The 16,784-nt window shown below is 47.2% G+C and overlaps 1 protein-coding gene across 1 annotated transcript; it reads left to right on the top strand.

Annotated features, from left to right (window-relative positions):
• Positions 1 to 4,665: 4,665 nt before the first annotated feature.
• Positions 4,666 to 9,644, top strand: GAPDH (glyceraldehyde-3-phosphate dehydrogenase). Its single transcript, XM_073552938.1, has 12 exons — positions 4,666 to 4,751; positions 4,862 to 4,908; positions 6,928 to 7,027; positions 7,266 to 7,372; positions 7,744 to 7,834; positions 7,912 to 8,027; positions 8,391 to 8,472; positions 8,547 to 8,698; positions 8,896 to 8,974; positions 9,060 to 9,143; positions 9,226 to 9,323; positions 9,445 to 9,644. Exons 2-12 carry the CDS (start codon positions 4,886 to 4,888, stop codon positions 9,512 to 9,514), a joined length of 1,002 nt encoding a protein of 333 aa, XP_073409039.1. The 5' UTR covers positions 4,666 to 4,751; positions 4,862 to 4,885; the 3' UTR covers positions 9,515 to 9,644.
• Positions 9,645 to 16,784: the final 7,140 nt, after the last annotated feature.

The raw sequence follows: 16,784 nt of genomic DNA, 5'->3' as shown, positions 1-16,784 counted from the left end.
TAGCCACCGGACCGTAGCCCCGATATCCTACTACTTCTCTGTACTGAGAGCCTGGCAGCAGCCTCCTCACTCCACCTGTCCGACCTTTATGTAAAGATCATGCCCACGGCTGGGGCTATTTTAGGACCGTGCCCTTCAAACGGTAGCATTCCTCAGAGAGGCCAAGAATAGTGACTGGGTCCTTAACCGAGGTCATGTCGGAGGGTGTGAAGGATAGGAGATATCTCAGAGCAGGGAACAGGGGGGCTTTACAGTGAGACGAAACATTATATGCATATCATAGAGAGGCGGCCATTAACACACCGGGATAAGAGGAAGACGGCACGAAGGATTGAGCCTGGCATCGTAATCCCTGCTATTCCCTATAGGATCCAGGCTCCATGGTGATTCTACACACTGGATTTGCTCTTTATCACCACTGGGGTTATTCTCCTTGGGCGTCAGAGCTCCACGGTGATGGATCACACGGATTCGAGGGCCACATTCAAATGTCCGTTTTTCACCTACATGTTCTATCCGTATTTTTTTTTTTCACGGATATAACACATACTAATTGACTATGCCATCGTTCACACATTAGTGGTATTTTTGCGTATCCACTGCAAGAAAAACAAAAAAAACCAAAGACATGTCCGTTTCTGATCTACCTCACCCTAATCAATAGGTCTATAAAAAAAAAGATAGCACATGGGGGGCCATCCATGTGTCACAGTCATCAGGGCCGGCCCGAGAGATTACGGCGCCCTAGGCGAAACTATTTTGTTGCGCCCCTACTATTCTTGGCAGTAGATGAAAACTTGGGATATAAATTTAGGAGCAAAATAAACCACAACAACAATGATTAATTAACTCTCTCCTAACTTTAATTTTCTGAGAAGTTGTATAGGACAAATATATACAAAGTAATCAATAACACAAAACAAAAACGACGATAGGTAATTAAAATTTTTGTTTCCTTGCCTTTTTTTTTTTAAAGGATGACACTAAGTCACCGAGATTAATTTGTTTAGCAACTTCAGATTCTATCTAAATTATTGCCAACCCAACCAACCTCTCGCGTCATATTTGCCCTTAAATATGTACACTTTTTTTTCCATCCCTAAAACTTTTTGCCTTTTGAAAAGATTTTTTATATTTTTTTCTCTGGCGCCCCCTTTGGAACGTATAGTTCGCCTATACGTTCGGGCCGGCCCCGACCGTCATCCAAGTGTTGCCCGTTTTTCTTTTTATTGTTTAATGGGTGGAAAAAAATTGGATTATTTTCACGAAAAAAAAACGGATGACACTCATGTAGAAAAACGGAGACGAGGACCAAAAATGGATAGCAATTGTATCCAGCACACTGATGTACTTAGGACAAAGCAATGATGTCTTAATGATGCCCAATATTGCACGCAATGTATTTCTACGGTCCCACAAAAAATTGCAAGGGCCGTCAAGCCTGCGCAATAATTTATTCCTATAGAATTCTTGTAAAATGTGTAATTTTATGCAACATTGCAGTCTGATCTGCAGATCTTCTTTTATATCCTAACAAATCACATAAAGTTACATTATACTAATTGTTGGTGATTTTAAGGTGTAAATTCATAAAAGACATTATAGCCAATAAATTCCAAGATAAATCTGATGCGATAATGGAGACTTGACCTCTATACACTGAGATGCTGCACATCAAGGACAAGATGCGAGGTATATTAGTCCTTGCCTTGTAATGTGTACAGTCAGGCCGGACCAACACTCGGCGGCCACGTTGTCATTTCCATTAAAAATGGATGAAAAGAGAAAATGGATAAAGGAAGGGTCAAAAATGTCATGTGATCAATATGATCCTGATGAACTGTTCTACACACAAAGGGTTAATTAATCATCTTGGCATTAAAAAAAGGGTTAATTCTCTGCGTCCCAGGTGCTGACGTCCTAATGGGGGGTTGCGGGGAGGATGGGCTGCGGGTGACAATGGCCGCAGCTGAAGGGTGATGGATATTTCAATTATTTAATTTCTGACCAAAGCGGCTTTTGCAGTGGACTTAATTAACTCCTTCCTGGCCTTGTCCTTTGAGGCATCTTACACCTAATGAATGGCTTGGCTTGCGCTAAATTGCATTGGGATTTCACTCGCTAATAACCCTTGGCAGCGCGCGTCGTTGCGTCTGGCCATGTGTTGTCGCGCATCAGTAATTTTTTTGTGTTTGGAGAAAAAAATGCTATTTTACAATGTCGGTATGGAGCCCTGGCCTTAAAATGAAGCCACAAATTATGACATGTCAGGACAGAAGCCACATGTTAAGAGCGGGGTATTATGGTGTTTACATGCTCTTGACTGTGGTACGTGTTCTTATATATTTCCAATATTTTGTATATCATCACGTGTCTACTTTGATAAAGCTAAATGAATGCCCTAATGTTTATAAAATATATTAAAAATAAAATAAAACCATCGTCTTGTCAAGGCCTCAATTAATAAAACTGCATCAGGGAATAAGTAGGCCTCGTTGCCCTTAGCAACCAATCAGCATTCAGCTTTCATTTTCAAAAGTGCTCTGGAAATATGAAACGTGTGCTCTGATTGGTTGCTATGGGAAACATGGCTGCTTCTTCTCTCGGGCAGTTCTGATACACAAAGTCCGCAATATGATGAACGTGTCGTAATTTGAGCTCAGATGTTTGATCAGTCTATAAATTGCTATGACTAGACTTGGGATCAGATTCTGTCTCGCGTCTGCTTGTAATTTCCACCTACTCCCTTTGTTGTATGAGACTGGCTATAAATCACATCTTCCTTTGGGTGTGAACACTTTTACAAAATTGAGTGTGAAATTTCCAAGATGCCGAGTCATCATCATACGCTGCACAGTAAATGACCGTCCACGTACAAATGGGTAATAGGATGAGGAACTGGTCATGAGCCTAGACGGGGGTTTCACTTTTGAAAGGACATATGGACGGACATTATGTTAGTGAAAAAATCTCATTACGGATTGTTGGAGACTTGCTCTGATTTTTCCATCCAAATTTGCAAATAGAAAATCTGCTGCGGAATACAGTAGCAGCAACGTAAGGCCGGGGTCCCACAGGCGAGAAAATCGCACGAGTCTCGCACGTCAATAGCCGGCACTCGGGACCGGAGCGTGCAGCTGCATAGAAATACATGTAGCTGAACGCTCCGATCCGAGTGCCGGCGGCAGTGCCGGGTATTGACGTGCGAGACTCGTCCGAGTTTCTCACATGTGAGTATGAGGCCTTAGGCTAAGTTCACACTAGGCATTTTTTTTTCTGCAGCAAAACTTGATCTCTTGCCAGGAAAGAAGCTGCCATAAAAAAAATGCACATATTTTTGGGGGGTTTTTGCCTTTTTTTTTCCTGCAGTTTTGTCATGCAAGATTTGTCTTGTGCATACTGATAAAGTTTAGGGCTAAAAAAAAAAGTCCTAATCTATAGAATCAGGTTTTGGCACAAAAAAAAAAAACGCAGCAAAACCTGCTGTGTGCATGAGACAGCTGAAATCTCAGGCTATGTGCACACGCTGCGGATTCACCTGCGGATTGGCCTCTGCAGATCCGCAGGTAAAACCGCAGGTAAATTGACCTGCGGTTTGCCACCTGGACAATGGAATAGGTGGCAAACCGCAGCGGAATCCACAGAAAGAATTGACATGTCAATTCTTTCTGTGGATTCAAAACCGCAGCTTTTCCGCAGTTGGAAATCCGCAGCGTGTGCACAGCAGAATGTAAATCCCATAGACTTACATTGTACTGTACCCTGTCTGCAGAACTGCTGCGGATCCGCAGCAGAATCCGCAGTGTGTGCACATAGCCTCATAGACATTGCTGGTACTGTAAAAAGTTGCATTAAAAAAACGCCTAGTGTGAACTTAGCTTTACAGCGACATGTCTGGAATTTTCTGAAAATTCGCCAAAAAAAAATATTTTGGTGCATCCTTTCTACAATTTGCAAGCGTGCAACTATTTTAGAGCTGCAATTTTGCTGTAAAAAAGGGTGGGGAAAAAAAAAGCAATTTGCATTGCAGTCTATGGCGAGTGAGCAGCGTGCCACTTGAGACCAGCGACAAAAAAATGGGAAACAAGTCTTGCGACTACGGGAAAGGTCGTAATGTGACACTATATTCTTGTATATAAAGATCAGCCTCCTGATTATCACAGCCGGGGTCATAGTGTATCCCTGGCCATGTGAGCGAACTACAACGCCCAGCAGGTGCTTTCTTATCACAGTACACCCCCATCAGTTCCATGGGTAAAATGTGATCTTGCACTACATATATAGCGGAGGGGATGCTAATATTCCACGGTAACGATATATATGTATGTGCATCCAGGATTAGGACCCTGATCAGATTTGGAGGGATGAATGGTGCAATAGGTTGAAAGAGATTCTGCTGCAATGTGATGTGGGGGAGGTAACAGGATGAAGGAAGGTCTGATGTAGATACTACACGAGGTGGGAGTGACCACAGTGCCCAACCGAAACACAATGCGGTCAGATCAAGGGGAAGCACATTACGGTAATTATTAATGAGGGGATCCAGAGGAATATGGTGCGCGTCTACTACCAATGTTACGGTAGCACGTAGCCAGGGCTGAGATGACAGAAGGTGCCGGTGACGTTGTGGCTCTGCGGGCGGTGATTGGTGCGGAGCTGTTGGTGGGCGGAGCCTGTCCTGTCACTCATCAGGCTGGTATATAAGAGGGCTGGGCTCGCAGACAGTCACTCTGCAGCAGGACTTGTGAGAGGTGGGTGCGCGGTGTGCAGGGGTTCGGGTGTAATGTGGGTGTTCCTTTGTTACCGGCTCTGGTGCATCATTTATTTTTTTTTTTGTAATCTGCCCTTTTTTTTTTTATAGGAGCAGAAACTACAGGCAGCAATCATGGTGAATATCGGCATCAACGGGTGAGTTTCCCTGGTGACAGCCCTGCCGGGTGCATTATGTGCTCTGCATGCTTCTGTAGTGGAAGCAGGGTGGCCAGTAACTGGTTAATGAGTGGTCAGTGACTAATGGTGCAAGGGCTGTTAAAGGGGGGGGGAGGTTGTCCTGTTACATGGAGAATAAGGGGTTAATGACATTACTACCCAATGAATGATCTCCCTGCACTGGTGTCTTGGGGACCTGGTCACCATGGTTATGGGGGGGGGGGGTGACTGCTGAGGATGGAGGGGGCAGATTTGCTATAAGTGATGCAGATGGGGAGTCAGTGCTCTGCTCCTGGTCCACTGCATGTGCAAGATGGCGGCTCTGTTAACCCCTGCCATGGCGGCTCTGGTCACACCCACCGTCTCCCTCTGCAGCTTCCCTGTGCACCTCCCTCATGCTCTGCAGAGATGCGCAGCACAATCCTCCACCTTCCACCCCTGGCTGATGAGCCTCAAGGGTATCGTAAGGTCACTGTCTCATGCAGGACATCTGTCTCTGGGGGGGAGGTTGGTGGTCCCTGTGCTCCACCTCATACCTGATCCATGTACTGGGGTGTGTCTAGGGGATGGGGCATGAATCCCGCTCTGCAGTGACTGGTGCTTGCACAAGAGCGTAGATGACTCACATCCTGCTAGTGCTGCATGTAGCTGCTGTGGTGGTGGGGGGGGGGGGGGGGGTCTCTATCTGTAATAAAAGAATCTGATGGCAATCTGACTGCGGTGACCTCTGCAGAGCAGCCTGCCCCTCCATCCTGTCCCCACTGTGTATAAAGTAGGTCTCCTATTAATAGAGGAGCACCAGCTGCCTAGTGGAGGGGGCTGGCTCTTCTCCTGGTTACTGGGGTGTGTAGTTTGGCTGCAGAGCGGGGGGGGGGGGGGGGGCATGTTGTCTCCTCTCTGGGTGACCTGTCAGTCATCCTGTGACACTGGATCCCTAGAGTCAGCTGAAAGAACACAGGGATTATATCTGTCCTGTCTCCCTGTTTGTTCACACTTTTGCACACTCAGCCATGACCTTTGCTCCAGCCGGGGAGGCGCAGCCGGGGCTTATTGTTACAGGCCGCTCAGAACAACCCTGCAGGGCACTGCCCCGAGTCTGGGGGGCACATTGCTATGATAATGCGTATTTATGTCCCTGGAGAAACTTGTAGCAGGGGCTCTGCCACCCAATGCTCATTCTGACCCTGCATGCTGCTAAGTATACTTCCATAGCCTTAAAAGGACTCGACAAGATAAGAAAATGTCTGCTTTCTTTCAAAAATGGCCCTACAGGCTGTTCTTGGTACTGCTGCTGTGCTCCATTCAGTTCATAGAGCGGAGTTGCAATACCAGACTTGTCCTGCAGACAGATGTGGCGCTGGTCTGAATGTGTCCAGTACTAGAATAGCATGGCAACTGTACCGTCACTGTGGCAGAGAAATGTGAATCTGTAGAATGCTGTGATTAAAGGGGAAGATGGATGTCGGTGACTTCAAGTGAGGCTACTCTAATGTGTAGAAGCCATTGGATAACAAGACTTTTGCAGGGGACCCTCTTGAAGCCACTGATCTATAATTGAGCAAATTATGCCCCCTAGATCAGCTGGACCTACAGGGGTGGGGGGGGATGTGTCCTCTGCTGAATGCACCAAGGAGGCTCCATGTCTGGACTGGGGGATCTGTACAAGTAAAATATGCAATGCATATTGCAAAATGATCTTTGCATGTTCTGTAAATCCTTCTGCTGCATGTGAGCTTAACCCTGGCCTTGCTCTGCATGCAAGCCCTTGACACAACTGGACCCCTCTCTCCTTAGTTTGCACATTGTGACTAGTGGTGGTAGATGTGACCTTTGATCCATAGCATTACACAGGATTCTAGAGCATGGAGTTGGGTGCCCTTTAACTGATGACATGCTATTAACCATTCATCTGCTGTCTGTGTAGAAGTCATGTAGCCTTTGCTTGCCAATGCTTTGTGACCTGTTTTAATTTTTCTCTACATGTGCTTCTCTTGGCAGATTTGGTCGCATCGGGCGCCTGGTGACCCGTGCTGCAATCGAGTCTGGAAAAGTAACTGTTGTTGCAATCAATGATCCCTTCATTGATCTGAAGTACATGGTAGGTGGGCATGGCCTGGGGGGGGGGGGCTTGATGTGCAGGGTTTTGCTGGCATTTAGCTCTTGTAACAATGCTGCTTTGTGCATGTAGTTGGCACTACAGCAAGACATATTTCATAACTGCACTACAAGTTTCAGCATGCCTTGCTGGAGTTTCCCAATGCAGGAAAGTACTTGGGGTATAGTGGTAGTTACTGCATATAGTATAGGTCTTCTGACACAAACCTTGTTGTCCTCAGGAATACATGTTCCAGTATGATTCCACTCACGGACAATTCAAAGGAAAAGTTGCTGCTGAAAATGGAAAACTGGTGATCAATGGCAAGCCCATCACCGTCTCTCATGAGTGAGTATACATTAATGCCAAGCAAGAGGCCCCACTAATCCCATTGGATTTAGCATCACTGGGGGTGTCTTCCATTCCTAAAGCTCTTTATCAGCTGCAGTGATCCCACCCCATAGTGCATATGGCTGGCAGACCAGCCATTTTCTTCAGGCTAGATAATTTATAAGTCTGCTGCAACTAAATCTGTGGGGATCCATTATCTCCATTTATGAGCATTGGGATTTGATTGCACAGGAACACTTGGACGGCAGCCACAGAGGAGGCTCTGGCCCCAAACCATCAATGGCTCTTTATGCAGACGCTGCTGTCATTCTGGAGTCCCAGCTGCTGTGACCTCAAATATCTGACTCTTCCCTTCTGTTATCTTGTAGACGTGACCCAGCTAACATCAAATGGGGCGATGCTGGTGCTGATTACGTGGTGGAGTCTACCGGTGTCTTCACTACCACTGACAAGGCCTCTGTAAGTGTCCACCGCAGCCATAACTGATGTGATACCAGTGTCCTGTGCCTCCCAATAACTCACCACCATCTTTCCAGGCTCACTTGAAAGGAGGTGCCAAGCGTGTCATCATCTCTGCACCATCAGCAGATGCTCCCATGTTCGTTGTTGGTGTCAACCATGAAACCTATGACAACTCCCTGAAGGTCATCAGGTAACTATGGACCTGTTGCCAGTCTAAATTTGCATGTGGTAGGAGGGGGTGCTCTGGGGCATGTGTATTGTGCTTTAGGGGTGTCAAGAGCTCTTGATGCTGGTGTGAATGGGGTTGGCAGAAATTACTGCTTGTATCTACATCATATGCAGGTCTGAGTTAATCTGCTAGGTTCTTATAGCATCTACATATGCCAAAGCAATGTAAAGACACCAAAAAAAGTCCAGGCTGCAAGCCAATCACTGGCAATGCTGTCAGCTCACAACTGCCTTCAGTCACATTTATGATGAGTGCAGCATGGGGAGGGGATGAGATCTCTTCCATTACTTGGGTATAATATGACATCTGCTTTTCCATCCACAGCAATGCCTCCTGCACCACAAACTGCCTTGCTCCTCTTGCAAAGGTCATCAATGACGACTTTGGCATTGTGGAGGCCCTGATGGTGAGTTACTACATCCACCCCCTCCAAACCATTGTGTCCACATTTTGCTGATCTTCCATGCGCTTTCCTTTCAGACCACAGTCCATGCTTTCACCGCCACCCAGAAGACTGTAGATGGACCCTCTGGAAAGTTGTGGCGTGATGGCAGAGGCGCAGCACAGAACATCATCCCAGCATCAACTGGTGCCGCTAAGGCTGTAGGCAAAGTCATCCCAGCCCTGAATGGGTAAGGCTCTGCTGCTATCCTGGCCAGCCATGTTGGTGCCACATCTTGTGCCCATGGCTGTAAATGGAGCTCTGAGCAGAAACTACCAGCTCCATGCAGCTTGGCTACAAATCTGCTTGTGGGTGAGACTTGTAGGAGCCTGCCACAACTCAAGTGTTTTTTTTTTTTTTTTTTTTTTTTCTCCCCTCCTTTTCCAGAAAGTGCACTGGCATGGCTCTCAGGGTTCCCGTTCCCAATGTGTCAGTTGTAGACTTGACTGTCCGCCTGGAGAAACCAGTAAGTATAGGGAAAAATCCACCTTGAGCCTGAAAACTTGTCCTGCAACTGAAGGGTTAACTTGACTTTTTTTTTATATTTTAAGGCCACATATGAAGACATTAAGGCTGCAGTGAAGAAAGCTTCTGAAGGACCACTGAAGGGAATCCTGGGGTACACAGAACATGCGGTAGGTGTTGTGACATCCTAGACTTGTAACTCTTATTAAACTTTTTATTTTTTGCTCATGCATTCACTTATAACTCCCTCAGGCCGTTTCAACTGACTTCAATGGTGACACTCGCTCCTCCATCTTTGATGCTGGCGCTGGTATTTCACTGAACGATCACTTCGTTAAACTGATCACTTGGTGAGTATAAAGAACTGGTAGGAACTCGTGGGTTTGGGTCCTATGTACTGACAGGCATTGTAGTGACTCCGTTCCAGGTGGGGGGTCTTGGCCGAGTGTAACATGGATTTTTGTCTTGCAGGTATGACAATGAATTCGGCTACAGCCACCGTGTAGTGGACCTTATAAGTTACATTGCCACCAAAGAGTAAAGTCATCCCACCTCTCCTGTCACTGCAGGGCCCAGCATCTCATCCAGTGTCCTGTCACTGAAGGGGCCCAGAGTCACCCCTACTAGTCTGTCTGTCAGTTTCTGTGTTTAATAAATTGTGAAACACTGAACTCTCTATCTTGTGGATCTGTGTATATGGAGGGAGCAATTACTGTCTGCAGCTTGACTTCAAGAGAAACCCTGGGCCCTATGGCAGTGCTCAGATAATGGGTTCTCCAGGCTGAAATGAAGCCTTCAGACTAGACTGCACCACAAGAGATGATCTGCTCTTCACAGACAGGAAATAAAAGGGCAGCACCACTCCCACATATCAGTTGGTTTTCTGGAAGCGTTAGAGTGGACCGCACAACAGTGAGCAGTGCAGGAGCTGGGTCCAGAGGATTACCAGCTTTGGGAGGTTGGTGCAGGAAGAAGTTAATTATGCCCCAGCAGATGCTGCCTGGTCTCAGGCATGGTGCTACCTAGGGTGTGTCCCAGGGCTCAGCAGACATGTCCTGGGTGGAGCTGGTGATGAGCTTGGTTGCTGTAGGGGCATGTCCTAGGATGATGCACCAGGGTTTTGGGGGGGCACCCAGGTCCAGTGCAGGCTGTGATCGGTGGCTCTGTCAGAGGCAGGTCGTTGGAGCAGTCGCATTGTAGCAGGCCTGGGGGAAGAAGAGGGGCTGGGACCAGGTTTAAACTGGGCACTGGCACATGCTTCTGAGCCCATTCCTGGGGCAGTCAAGTGAGCAGAAGGACCCCTGAATACAGGTGATGGCCAGGCAAGCAAAAGTTGGGATTCAACAGAGGTTGAGCTGTAGGAGCTCCTCCAGAGTGGAGGAGTCTGCAGCGTTGGTAATCCATTACCTGCTTGTAACACTGGTAATTGACACTTGTGAAAGTTCACTTGGTGATGTAGTCTTTCCCTTATTTTTCCTGATCCTCCCAGGGAAAGAACTTTAAAGGAAAGTCGAGACACAAATCTTCCCTCTGCAGGTCCCCCCCCCCCTTGCTGGACTTCTGTCCAAAATGATTGTCGGCCCTGTGTCCAGCAGACGGTGAGGGGCCTTTACCACTGGGCGGGGGAGAGATGTGCCAATGTGCATTACCTCATGCTTGCTGCCCCCACAGGTTGCAGAGGAGACCCCCCCCCCCTAACTTCACCACAAGCCTAAATGAAATTAGAGTAGTGGCCAAGGTCATGGCCCACCAGCATGAAACTAACGTGCTGATTATTCCCTATCTGGACAAATTTATTGTAGGCAGGTCAGTGGATCTTTGCTCCGCTCAGGTAGAGGATAACGTCTGCTCTGGACGCTTGGGGTGGCTACTGAACATTAAAAAAAATCTCAGCTAATTTTCTGTGACTCATGCTGCATTCAGAGGCAGGAGTGTCTGCTGCCTGAAATTGGTTCACCTTTAGCACCAAGAAATGATAGCATCGAGCAACCCCACTATCACTTGGGGGGCTATGTCCCTGTTGGGGTTGCTAACCTCCTGCATCCCTGAGGTGTGGTGGGTGCAGTTTCATACAGGGACCTTACTGTGGGATGTGTTAAGGATGGCCCTTTAGGGTGGGGTACCTGCAGGGACTGGTGACATTGTCCCCTTCTATATGTTCCTTGAGGTGGTGAGACTGGGATAACCTGTCTGGGGGGGGGGGGGGGGGGGATGTTCACTGGGAAAATCACATTACCCTGGGTGATCATCACAGATGCTAGCCCTACAGGATGAGGGGCACATATGGGGGAGGTTGCAGTCCAGGGTCTATGGAAACAACAGTTCTAACTTAAAGGAGCTGACTGCAGTGTAGCTGGCAGTAAAGAGGCTCCTTATATTCCTACAGGGTCATGTCAGAATCTTCTCTGACAATCGGGTTGCGCTGGCCTACGTAAACCACCAAGGTGGAATGCAGTCCAGACCCTTAATGGAAGTGGCACAGCGGCTATTCCAGGTAGCAGAGGAACATTTTCTGACAGCTCTGTAAATGACGACAGGGCAGATTTTTCAAGCCACAACCTACCAAGGCAGGGAGAATGGATGCTGAAAAGGGTCCAGATAGGTCAAATTCTGGAATTTCTTCAAAAAGGTCTGGAAATGGGTATTTCCACAAGTACCCTTAAGGTCCAAGTTTCAGCCCTAGGGGCCTTATTAGCTGTGATATTGTGGGTAATTACTGGGTGACCAGACTTATTAAAGCATCAGGTAGATCAAGGCCTATTCTTAAAGCGCAAATTATGCTGTGGGACTTGAACTTGGTTCTCACAGCTATGACAGGTTCCTCCCCCCCCATTTTGAGCCTATTGACTCAGCTTTTATAAAGGTGCTTTCTTGGTTGCGTTAACATCGGCTCTGAGGGTGAGCGATAGCCAGGCTCTTTCTGGATTCCCTCCATATACCAGTTACTGGATGAAAGGGTGGTACTTGGGCAAGATCCATCTTACTTGAACAAAGTAGCATCCAAGTTCCATAGGTCGCAGGAAATGGATCTCCCTCCCTAATCCTAGAAACCAGAAAGGAAAAAGCTTTAAACTCCTAGATGTTAGGTGGTGTATGGGTCACTAATCCTTGGAAAAAGGACAATTCCTTGTTCGTGTGCATCCAGGGGGCCAGGAGGGGTTTTGTGGTGGCAGAGTACTTTGGCTAGGTGGATTAGGGAGGCTATTTCATTGGCTTATACATCAGGTTGCAAGCCAGCACCGAAGGGTCTAAGGGTGCATTCCACTTGAGCCATGGCAGCCTCATGGGTGGAGGGGTCAGAGGTCTGTCGACCAGATATGTAAGGCAGCTAAATAGTCTTCTTCCACCTTTTATTAACATTAGAGGTTGGACATGTGTGCTACAGGCTGTGGTTCCTCCCTAAGGAAATTCTTACCTGTCTGTAAGTCTCTCGTGGTGCTGTTATGGGAGACCGAATAAAGTTTGTTACTTACCGGTAACTGTGTTTTTTTTTTTTTTTGAAGCTCTTGACAGCACCCTTAGGTTCCCTACCTTCACGTGTGGGTGTGCACTTATTCCTCTTGTAAGTTTTCACGTGCGTGAAATTATTGGGTGTTAGGTTATTGTATATATTTCTGCCATTAACCATGGAGGGCCTCTCGGGCTCTGTAATCCAACTGATGTATGGGAGAGGTGCCACCCTTTTATGTCTGTAGGTTTCTTGTCCATGAAGGGCGGATCCCCTCTCTCGTGGTGCTGTCATGGGCTCTGAAAAATACTGTTACCGGTAAGTAACTAAGACTTTTTCTAATCTGGGCTGTCATCGGGATATTGTCCACCTAATTGTATGACCTGCCTAATCTGGCAAACATTTTGCACAGGCTTAATCATTGCCTGGGGCAGTCTCAGAAGGGGTGGTGCATGCACAGTTCAATAATGCAGTTCTCATAACTTCATTGGGGACTGAACTGGTGCCTATGCAAAATCTCAAACGGGAAGATGGAACCGCGTGACCTGGAAGTAGGCAGGGAGAGGGGCAGAGATGTAGGTGCTGGGCCCATATTGGAACATTTGTGGCACGGCATAAAATTTAAACACCATCAAAACTACTTACAAGCAACATAAAATTCTATGTTCGCACATTACTGTTTTGCCTGCAGAAAATGCAAAACTTCTTTGACTACAGTACATGTGGTAAGTAAAACACATGATTGCATTCACATTCTGCAGTTTTCCAAGTCAGTCGATGGGGGAAGCGTGTGCATTAGACTTCTAAAATCTCACTTTTTGCTAGTACTGGAAACGCAACTTAGGTTTTATTTAAGGGCATGTGTAAGACCTTGTTCACACATTGCTTGTTTGAAAACTAAGATTTTTTTTTTAACCCATGTTTGCATCCTTCATATTACGTGTCCAGTCCTACACTAGCAACTAATCCTAATTGTGTGGTAAGGGGTCTGATTTGGACAATGACAGTTTGAAAAGTGTACCTGGAACCCTTGTGATCAGAGTCTGATCTCCCTGCATTACCCCGTAGGTGAAATATTACAATGGCGCTCTAGTCTAGCCAAGACACGACTCTAACCGTATAGGAAGCCCTGCATGCTGATTCTTCTGGATGCTATGATTTGTTTGAGCTGGTGTAAAGATTTTAAAGGGATTCTCTGCTCTTAATCTCCTGTGGCATGCACAGGTGTGGGCTGCTTCCCTGCTAGCAGCACAGTGCTGGTCCTGTGTTGGAGTCCTTGACCAGTAACCAAGGACATGCTGACAGCTATAGTCTAGGTTCTGGGGATAAGTCCTAGAAACTGGCTTAATGCCAAATGGCACAGCACTTCATACTGTGCTAGTTTATTTTACTCGTATAGCTCCATTAATTCCACAGTACTTTACGGACATAATCATTTCTGTCCCCATTGGAGCTCACAATCTACTTTTCCTATATAAGTCTTTGGAATGTGGGAGGAAACCGGAGAACCCGGAAAAAATCCACGCAAACACGGGGAGAACATACAACTCCTTGTAGATGTTGGATTTGAACCCAGGCACCGAAGGCTGCAGTGCTAACCACTAAGCCACGGTGTTGCCCTAGTTGAGTAACTTGTCTCTGGAGGACCATGCTACATCAACAAAGATTTCAATCAAATGCAATTCTTCACTTGACCTGTGGTGGTGCAGCAGGGGATTTGACTTTTTGCTCTTTGGATCCTTTAAATCAACAGCGGGTGCAAGACCCTCCTAATCGGAGGACTAGCCTAATAGTCAATAACAAACGTGTACACACGGCTTCAATGTTCTGCCCACCAGATCCAAGAAACTTCCACTATAGGGAGCTGCTTGCTATTGTCATAGGTTTGATGTCTTCTGTAATTATCCTGAGGTGGCATATAAGGAAGTGTGAATAAAAGGGGACCGCAAAGGGGTCAAAATAAACCCTTTAAAGAAGTATTCTATAATGAGCAGCATAAATGGCATTTCCCAATACATCATATTTAGTGGTACAACTATAGTTGTTAGACTTGGGGCAAAGCCCCCCCCCCCCCCGCTCTATAAGTGTTAGGTAAATTGTGTGCAGATTCTTGGCATCAATTATTGTTTTTGACCCCTGGTTGTTAGATGCTGCATTCTTGCCTCGGATCTATGAAGGTATAAACAGGAGTGTGGATGAGTGGGCACCTGGTCTCCCTTGTTAGAAGAGCTCAGGCCCCAGGCACAAGTATAAGGCCTCGCAGCAGTCGTCTGGCTGCACGTAGCTCCTGGTGACACAATCATTCCTGTCACACCAGAACTTGCCTTTTCCTGTTTTCAGCAGTGAGGGAGGGGGTGGCAGCATGAAACCCCTTGTGGTTTTCTCAGTGCAAGGACGTGACAAGGCGCCATTTCCTTTCATGAGGTGTCACTGATGGAAATATTGTAAATTATACCTGGAACTACAATAGCAATGTGTGTGACTATATATGTGGAGTTGGTCCTTGCTCTGCACCTACAACAGCTCCCACTCTTCTGAGAAGGATTTTTGAGTCTCTGGAAATTTCCACCCCTTAATCCAGAAGAGCATTTGTGAGGTCAGACGGTGATTTTGGGGGGAGGCCAGGTTCACAATTTCCACTATCGGTATTGGATGGAGGAGCTGAGGTCTGGGTTCTGTGTGACCGCTCATGTTCTCCCACCAAAATTCCCCTCCTTGTATAGAGGCTTGTGCACTGGGTACTGTCATGGGGTACAGGACGGGGTCTTCCCAATCTGTAGACAACGTTTAGCTTTCAGCTTTACGGGAACAATGTCTTGTGAGCATTAAAGGGGATTTCCAGAATTTTGTATTAAAAAAAAAAAGTTCCTAAGCTCCAACAGGTAGGTAGTTGTCAACTAACCTGCCTGTTGCGCTCAGCACCGTTCTTCACCGGCACAGAGTAATCATTAGACTGCTCCTGGTGACAATTCAGCTATTCCTTGTCAACAGAGCAGCGTTGCTGTCTCCTGGATGCTGTGTCGACGGGGCGTGACGGCTGATGTCATGTTGATTGACAGCTGACTCGAGAAGTTGTCTGTTAATCGGCGTGACGTCAGAATTGTCGCCCTGAAAACAGAGCAGAAAAGAAGCCACCGGTTTGTCGTGACTTCTCTGTGCCGGCAAAGAATAATGCAGAGCACAACAGGCAGGTAGGTAGGTAGCAACTAACTATCTGTTGGTGCTCAGGCACATTTTTCTTGTTACAATGAAGTTGTAAGAGAAAGAGGTGATACCATTAAAAATCCTTGTGGGATGCCGCCATAATGAAGAAGGGCCGCCATCTAATGGCCAGGCGCAATCAGGTGGAGCCAACTTGTACTGGCATGGTTTTGGGTGGGGGCAGCTTCATGTGCATTGTGCTGGTCCTGCTAAGGCCTGTTTCACACATCAGTTTTTTCTGTCATTCGTAATCCACCAAAATGGCGGAAAACAGATCCGTCTGCGTACGGACATCAACGTGTGGCACCGGACCAGTTTTTTGACGGATCTGGCGAAGGAAGAAATTTAAAGGAGAGGGATTTTTTCCTCAGCCGCCAGACTGAAGTGCTGGACGCTGCCTGTTAACGATCAGGCCACGTTTGAGAGGACCCTGAGGCCGGACGTTGCCAGTAAAAAGCCATGTATCAGCCCTCTCCGCTCCGGGCCCAGCAGATACTTGCCGACAGTAAAGCCGTGTGGATCCGCGAAGAGGGGACTTCGACCGCAGTGAGGCAGCGCAAAGTGAACAGGGCCATCACTTCCAACCTGGAAATACGGTGCCGGGTTTAGGTCAATAGGTTGGGAGGGGGCCATTTGGGGCTCAGAAGGCTCAACGTGCGTTAATAGACTACGTCAGAGAGTGACTTGCGGCCTAGCGGAAAATCCAGGTGACCCTCACTAGGGCCAGAATTTCAGTGAGAGAGCGAGAGCACTTGCGTGGTAAATCCCGGGAACGGGCGTGCAGCCTCCGCTCAGAGAACTTCAGTACTGCATAGTGAAGAAGTTACGTTGCTAATTTATTCATACCAGTGTCCAGCTTATTGTTTAATTTATCTTGTTGCTATTACTTAAGGGGGTTTTACACATAGCGATATCGCTAACAATATCGCTAAAGCATCACCGATTTGGTGACGCAGCAGCGATATCGCTATATGTGATACCTCCGACCGGCTCCCCCGCTGTCCATCGCTGATCGCGCAGCTCCATTTCTCGTCAGGCGCTTCCTGCTGGCGCCAACGAGCGACGCGTGGACGCGGACGGGAGGACGTCAGGATCGCCGCGTCTGACAGGTAAGTAACGACCGCTGTATCGCTGCTGCATCGCTGTGAGATCTGCCTGGGTG

This window comes from Dendrobates tinctorius, unplaced genomic scaffold (assembly GCF_039654945.1).
Source record: "Dendrobates tinctorius isolate UK_male_01 unplaced genomic scaffold, ASM3965494v1 ptg000196l, whole genome shotgun sequence".
Lineage (NCBI taxonomy): Eukaryota > Metazoa > Chordata > Amphibia > Anura > Dendrobatidae > Dendrobates > Dendrobates tinctorius.
The sequence above is the reverse complement of the archived record's forward strand: the minus strand, read 5'-3'. Positions and strand labels throughout refer to the sequence as shown.